The sequence below is a fragment of the Hippoglossus stenolepis genome, chromosome 1 (assembly GCF_022539355.2).
Source record: "Hippoglossus stenolepis isolate QCI-W04-F060 chromosome 1, HSTE1.2, whole genome shotgun sequence".
In the NCBI taxonomy this organism is placed as follows: domain Eukaryota; kingdom Metazoa; phylum Chordata; class Actinopteri; order Pleuronectiformes; family Pleuronectidae; genus Hippoglossus; species Hippoglossus stenolepis.
The window spans coordinates 11268597-11276633 of NC_061483.1; the positions used below are offsets into that span (position 1 = coordinate 11268597).

At 38.8% G+C, this 8037-nt stretch overlaps 1 protein-coding gene across 1 annotated transcript; it reads left to right on the forward strand.

Moving 5' to 3' along the window:
- Positions 1–428: 428 nt before the first annotated feature.
- On the forward strand, positions 429–7182 carry nae1 (nedd8 activating enzyme E1 subunit 1). Its single transcript, XM_035162576.2, has 20 exons — positions 429–528; positions 947–1050; positions 1139–1199; positions 1288–1318; positions 1511–1582; positions 1815–1894; positions 2200–2309; positions 2560–2669; positions 2770–2832; positions 2949–3012; positions 3102–3193; positions 3340–3399; positions 4081–4214; positions 4794–4869; positions 5054–5093; positions 5734–5820; positions 5968–6060; positions 6385–6499; positions 6594–6643; positions 6766–7182. The coding sequence occupies exons 1-20, from the start codon at positions 479–481 to the stop codon at positions 6873–6875; spliced, it is 1602 nt and encodes a 533-aa protein (XP_035018467.1). The 5' UTR covers positions 429–478; the 3' UTR covers positions 6876–7182.
- The last annotated feature ends 855 nt before the right edge of the window (positions 7183–8037 follow it).

The following is an 8037-nucleotide window of genomic DNA, read 5'->3' on the forward strand; positions in this document are numbered from 1 at the left end:
CTTCCATTTTTATTGTCCCATATTACATTTAAGCTATTTTATTTGTACTGTCTATACTTTTCAATATTTTGTTTCAGTGTATATTATGTAAACATTATGTTACATTAAAAATATTATGCAGAGACACTATTATTTATTGTTTTTTATTTTAAAATCGTATATTTTTAATCTACAAAGTGGACTCTGCACAATTATCAAATAAATGTAGCCCTAGTTGGGTAAAAACAGCAGCATTTGTCTCAATTGTAATTGATGTGAAGTTATGTGGAAATAATTAGGCAGAATGTAAATCTGTACTTTCTTTTTCTTATTAACAACAATATAAATCATAATATATCAGTTTATCATCTTCTGTTCTTATTTCGGTGAGAATTCGTGTAGAAAGTGCGAGTCTTGATTTCCGTGCCGGACCTTTTTGTGTCGAATCTGCTATTGGGGAAGTTAAAATGCGTCCATAGAGCTCAGTCGTAAAGAAACCATGGCAGCAACACAAGCCTCCAAAGAGCAGAAATACGACAGACAGCTGAGGTACGTTTTAAACAACACCACAGCTCTCTTAAGGAACTGGTTTAATCCCCTGGTAAACTGCTGCAAATGTTTTTATTTCAGTGCTGAAAACACTGAGGCGGTGAAGCTAACAAAAGTGTTAGCTAGCGTTAGCTTGTTCCGTGTGTGTCATTTAGAAGACGTATACAGTCAATGAAGAGGGTTTCTCTGTTTTTCTCTTTGCTGTTTACTTGTCCATATAAATGCCAGTGGTGGGCCTGATGTCATCTTTACACGAGCACAGCATGTGGGGGTTAAACTCGTGCCACAACCGGACAGCGGGTGCTATGGAAGCTGTCACAGCACCAGCTATGAGGCTGTGTGTGTTTACAGCGGCTGAGGGTGGATTGTGTCGCTAGATGGCAACACGTGTCCATGTTATGATGTGTGCCACTTTCAGATTGTGGGGAGACCATGGGCAGGAGTCACTGGAGAACGCTCACGTCTGCCTCATCAACGCCACAGCAACTGGGACCGAGATACTGAAGAACCTGGTGCTGCCAGGTACAAGAGATGTGCCTCTGTGCTGGTGATACCGCTGCAGGAGCTACTGAAAGCATCTCTCTGTTGGATTCATTTATGTGTTTTTCAGGTGTCGGCGCCTTCACCATAGTCGATGGACACACAGTGTCTGGGGAAGATGTTGGAAACAAGTGAGACAGCGATGTTTCTTTGAAAGTTGTGAATAATATGTGTTGGTTTTACTTGTGCACTCATGAACCTCGTCATCTTGTCCTGCAGCTTTTTCCTGAGCAACAACAGCATTGGAAAGGTATTCTTTGCCAAAATATATAAATGTATCTTTTTTTAATCTTGTACTTTTTTGTTTTGCGCACAATTTCCTATTGTCTTCCCACCTGCTCTTTGCATTTCTTCTCATAGGATTTTTTCATATTCTTATTAGGAATAAACATGTGATATTTGTATATCTGTATGGGTCCTGATCTTAGCTTTCATGTTGCAGAACAGAGCACAGGCCGCCACTGAGCTGCTACAAGAACTGAACAGCGATGTCTCTGGGAACTTTGTCGAGGAGGTTGGTTTTGTGTGTCACAACAGGTTTACAAATATGTAGTAATGTTGTAACAATAACAATACGTCACACGAAAATGCACTAAAACTGTTACAATTCTTCATACGCTAAAAGAGACAAGGCCATGTGCAGATTTATTACAAGTACATAAGTCAAATGGGTACAGCATAAACTGTTTAAATATGTAAATGCAACATTCAGTATATCATTCCTCTATTTTCTGTTTCTCCTGCAGAGTCCAGACAAGCTCCTTGACAACGATCCAGAGTTTTTCCACAGGTTTACCATAGTCATCGGTGTCCATTTGCCAGAAAGGTATGAGACATACACTTTGAAAACAAATATCTTAACTCTAAATGGATGAACTGTCAGACTTTTTTTTAATTTACAAAATAAAATGAAGCAATTTGTGTTTGAGGAAAAATGTTAGGCACATTCTGCAAGTGCAAGAGCTCCATCTGCGTTTTCATTTCAAGAGCTTGGTGTGGTTCCAATCCAGCCAAAGATTACAAAACATTTAGTTATTGTTTACATCTCATGCAGAACCTGATTTGGCTTGATTTTTTTATCGTTTCTTTTCTGTCCAACTAAACTATCAAATTATCTCTAAAATTCAACAGCACGTGTTTGAGGCTAGGTTCAGTTCTGTGGAACGCCTCGGTACCTTTCCTTGTCTGTAAAACATACGGCCTCATCGGCTACATGAGACTAGCGGTGCAGGAGCATACAGGTTAGTTCTGATACTATCAAATATTGACTAACGTTTATTTTGTTAACTTTTAGTTGGTATTATATTTTTACATGTATAATGCTTTCAGTTCACAGTAAAGGGTGAACCCATGAAATCAATAATGTAGCTCTGTGATATATACATGGTATATGGATATTTCATTGTGGCTTGTAGTTTGTACATGTTATTTGAACTGTTTTTAATATAAAATAATAAATATTATACAGCATATTTTACTGTCTCTCTTCAGTGATTGAATCTCACCCAGACAATGCCTTGGAGGACCTGAGGTTAGATCAGCCTTTTAGTGAATTTAAGAAACACATTCAGTCCTATGACCTTGACAAAATGGACAAGAAGGTATCTATTTTGGTTTCAGCACATTAGCAAGTTTAAACCAGTTTAACCCTGTAAAGATTTACACAAAGTGATCATATTTAAATCTTCATTTATTCTGTAGGATCACAGTCACACACCTTGGGTCATCATTGTTGCGAAATATCTGGAGAAATGGCTCAGTGAGGTACAGTACATTTTTCTGTTTAGTATTTGTCTGATAAAGACATCATCACTCATGTTTATTCATCTGGTTTGTTAATGTTGCTGAAGAATAAATGTTCTCTTCCTCTGTCCTTGTAGCACAACTGCCAGCCGCCAAAAAATTACAAGGAGAAAGAGGCATTCAGACAAATCATTCGGGAAGGTATCGGTGGACCTCTAGATTGCAGTTCAATGACCTGTCTGTGTAACTCAACCCTATCTGTGATTGATTATTATTTTGTGTCTCTTCAGGGATCCTGAAGAATGAGAACGGTTTCCCAGAGGATGAAGAAAACTTCGAGGAAGCTATTAAAAATGTCAATACGGCTTTAAATCCAACCAAGGTACCAGACCTCATATACTCATTTTGTTTTAAAGAGATATCTGTCTCATGCAAAATATCTAATCTTATTAAGCCTCAAACAGTCTGTTATCTTTAGTGGCAAAGTTCGTAGTTAGACTATTCATGTAACATCTCTTTTTTCTGCAGATCCATAGTGCTCTTGAAGACCTCTTCAACAGTGAGCAGTGTAACAACATCACCTCACAGGTTCGGACTTTTTCCTAAAACTATTTTATTGAAACTACGTAGGGTCTGTTCCTATCTGGCATTAACATCTGTCTCAGGTGATCCAATCGCAAGTGGACAGCTCCAAGCACAGGTGTGAACACACCCAAACCGCATTGAGGACGCACACACACCACATTCGGAGGTGCTCTGGGACACACATGGCCACATTCTTTTAGCTTTGTGAACACAAAGGATTCCTGGGTCTCATTGAAGGACTCTGACCTGCTGCAGGTCAATATTCTTAAAGATTCTCTGTGTTTCCCATACACTATCAGCATTGGTTGCCACATACCGATTTTTCGTATCGATTTTTTCCTGTTTCAAATGGGTAGAATTTGATTTCATTGTGGAGCTGTTCACAGCGCATTGATTTGCTCAGCCCCTCCCTGCCTGGCTCTCCCTGTGTTTCTCTCTGTTTCTCTCCCACTCACACAAATACACATTGACAGTGGACTCGTCTGCCGTAGCCAGACTGGCCAAAAACAACGGCAGATTTGGTTTCTGCAAACAGCAATCATGTATGCGTTTATTTGGAGATTCATTCTAATGTTACGTGTGAACTGAAAGACTTGGGTCTGACTTAGGGCTACAGTTATATCACACTTTCAAATAAGTAGTAATTTGGATTATTGCTAACTGTGCTGCGTGTCTATGCTGCAGACTCCGACCTTCTGGGTGATGCTGCGAGCTGTCAAGGAGTTTGTTCACACTGAAGGCAATGGAAGCCTCCCTGTGAGGGGAACCATTCCAGACATGATCGCAGACTCTCAGAAGTTTATCAACCTTCAAAATGTGTAAGTGTGGAATATGTGATTATTCCAGTTTGTTGTTTAGAATTTGTCGAGAGGAACTTAAATGAAAAGTGTTCCGGTCAAACAGGAGAGTTGTTCTATATGTCTGTTTCTGACCATTGATGATTTTATAATGTGGCTGTGTGAGGGTGTGATCAGGAGTCAAAGGTCAAGGTCACTGTGAACTCACCTCGATATTCGACTCGACACAATATTGATATTCACTTCAAATATTCCACAAACATTCACTTGGATCCAAAGATCCTCTGACTAAGAGTTTAGTGGTCAACGGTCGTGGTCACTGTGATCACACAAAACCCATTTTGACCATAAATCAAGAATGAATGCAGTCATTCTGGCAACATTTCACACAAATATCTAAATATTACAGAATGAGTGATGACATTTTATATCCCAAAGGTCAACTTAACTGTGACATCATCATTTTCCACAAAAACATGTTTCCTACCATAATTTAACATCATAACTGAGGATGACAAGGGGATTTTGTGACCATGTTTCCTGCAGCTCAACTGGTTGTCTGAGGCAAAGAGATAATTTTAGTTTTCTGTTTAATTTCAGTTACAGGGAAAAGGCCCTGCAGGATGCAGCTGCTGTTTCGAAGCACGTAGAGCGTCTGTTGCAGTCCGTTGCAAAGGTATGTTATAAAACTTTGTACTCACTAAATAAGACTGTTAGGGTACAATTAGTGCTTGATAGTGTCTAGTGGCCTCAAAATAAATATTTGCTAAGTCCGATGAATTAGCTGTGACTTGGAAGCTCTCGATTGAATGGGTCACAGCATGCACTCTAAAACTGAGATTCCTTTTCCTTTCCACCAGCCACCAGAGAGCATTTGTGAAAAGGACATCAAGCTATTCTGTAAGTAAACTTTCCTTTAAACAACAATCTTTACATCACATTTTATATTCACTTATATTTAGTCTCTTTATTTGCTTTCCCCTCGAATTTGATCTCAACCTGATTAAAGCCAAACACTGTCCATACCACAGTGTTTTTTTTAGAGTTTTAATGTTTATTTTATATTGAGATGTGGAATTTGAGTTTTCCTTTTGTTGCAGTTCTGTAAGAACATTCTCAAATAAGATATGTCACGGCTAGAAATTGGTTTAAACATCTTTTACTTGAAATAATACATCCTTTAGTTACACTGCCTGATCTGATTATTCATGGTAATTATTATAGTATCCATGTAAACATAACCACTGAGGTTCAACTTAGATATACACTACTCTGCATGTATGTAAGTATATAGGTATAATGTGTAAATTAGACGTGTCTTATGCTGTTTATAGATCAGTTACTAATTTTGCCTTCATGAAGCGGTGCTGCCTTTTCTGAATTCATAAGTTTTTTATTTCTCTGTTGCTGTTCAGACTTATGTTGTTGTCACTGCTGCTCCTGGACTCAACATAACTCTGACTAGTTGCAGGAATCACATAATCTAATCACATGGCTAATTCAATTATTCCTAACTGTAGTCATCTGTGTGGACATCTAGGTAAGAATGCCTCCTTTCTGAGGGTGGTGCGCTGCAGATCTCTGGCTGAAGAATATAGTGTGGAGTCTGTAAATAAAGATGAAATCAGTGAGTTGGAAATTATTATATAATTCTCTTTGATAAAAACGTTTCTGTGTCGTCTATTGTCATTTCTTATGTTTAAGCTAACGCTAATAATGGTAAGCAACGTTATATGTTCACCTAACAACCAGAGTGTCTTTTCGTGTCTTTCAGCCTCGTGCATGGACAGTCCAGACAGCGAGATGGTCTTCTACCTCATGCTGCGCGCTGTTGATCGCTTCTATCAGCAGCACTCCCGCTACCCAGGTACAGGCACAGTTCATCATTTTCTTTCAAGAATTGAACCAGACGCAAAACACTTCCATGGAACCGAGTTATAATCGTGCAATCTAATAAAAACTGAGGTTTTCTGCGTTGTTGTTTTGCAAGTTGCAGATTTCCCTTTGTTATTAACAAGACAGAGTTGCTAAGTCATCGACAGACTTTGCATTCAACAATTTTATCACTTGTTGGGTCTTTTGAATTAGATTTGATGAGCTGCCTGCTACCATACTGCATACTTCATAGTATGATTTTTAGGAATCATGTTCATAATTCCTCCAAATGCTTCTGTTTATCGTCTCTTACCAGGAGTTTACAACTACCAAGTTGAGGATGACATCAGCAAACTGAAGCTGTGTGTAAACAGCCTTCTGCAGGAGTACAGCCTCAACGTCAATATCAAAGACGACTATATCCACGAGTTGTAAGTAATGGTCACTGCTAAATTTAATATTTAGAGCAGTCGTTAAAAACTGTGCCAAATAATGATCCAATTCCTTTTCTTTCATAACCTGCAGCTGTCGATATGGTGCAGCAGAGCCACACACAGTTGCAGCATTTTTAGGAGGTAAAGCTTTATCACTCTTCAGAAAATCAACCGATCCCTCATACTAATACGCAGCATATCTATCCCAAACAGTGCTAATAAATCAGAAATGTCTATTAACCTTGGTCAATATGTTTCTTTAGGATCTGCTGCTCAAGAGGCCATCAAGATCGTGAGCCACCAATTTGTGCCCTTTAGCAACACCTTCATTTACAACGCAATGTCACAGACCTCTGCCACCCTGAATCTGTAAATTAAGAGTTTTCTCACAAAAATATCAGAGAAAATAGGGTAATATTGAAAAAAACATGTCTTGTACCAACTGGCTGTAATAGATGGAAACTGGGGGTTTGATAGAAGAAAGACAGAATTGCATTTTCTATCACTTTTGAATGGGGTTAGGACATTAATGTGTGCACTTAAAGCTAAAAGTGTTTCCCAGGGTTACCTGGACTTTTAAGACTAAATATTATGTTGATCATAAAACCTTGTCCTGTTGTTTGAAGTCTTTAAGGACAGTATTGGTGTCAACAAACATTAAACAAAGCTGGAAATCTAAATCTGTGTAGTATTTTCATTTGAGAAACTCATCATTTAGGTACGATTCAACACAACATGGCAGCATTTTGTGAACTTTAGTCGCCGCTCTCTCCTACTAATTTGTGTTTGGAACAGAGAGTCAGATAATTTGGTTTAGAATGAAAACTTTACACACTCATTGATATCATTCCCCTAAATGGGTTTGATTTCGTTGATCAAGATCCATTAATTATTCCTTGGAAAATCAGTGAAAATGTCGAAAAACTTACAATGTTAAAGAAAGTGGAAATAAAAGAGACATTTGACCTTTTGCCCATCTGTTTATTTTTAAATATCAAAGGTGAAACATGTTTTTGTGGTTAAAAGTCTGCTCTGCCTACTTTTGGGCTTTCAACTGTTTCCCCCACAGTCCAGATACAGTCTGGTGAAAACACACAGAGCAAATTGTTGACTTGTTCAGAAGGTGAAACAAGGATTACACAGTTATTTAGCAGAATAAATGTGAGCTGACAAACATGTGAGCTTCTTGATCGGCCTGTAATGTGACTCGCCCCCTGGCAGGACTCACCCGCAAACCAGGTTTAGAGGATTTTTTTACTGGGAGCCGATGACAGTATTTTATCCAACACAAGAGGGCACTCTTCCATGTTTCGCCCTCCATAGGGGAACACATAGTGTGTTGTGCATACCTGCTCAGTGACCTATTCCTGAAAGCTGACCCTTGGACACAGACGTTTTTTTTCGTTGCAGGATGTTAACAAAATCTTGCAGCGTTACTCATTGACCGAAATGTTTCTCAATAGCCTGAGATGCATGTAGAAGACACTGGTGTTGGTGGTGAGTTTGATCTAACGTGCAGCACAGAGCCCTGTCGG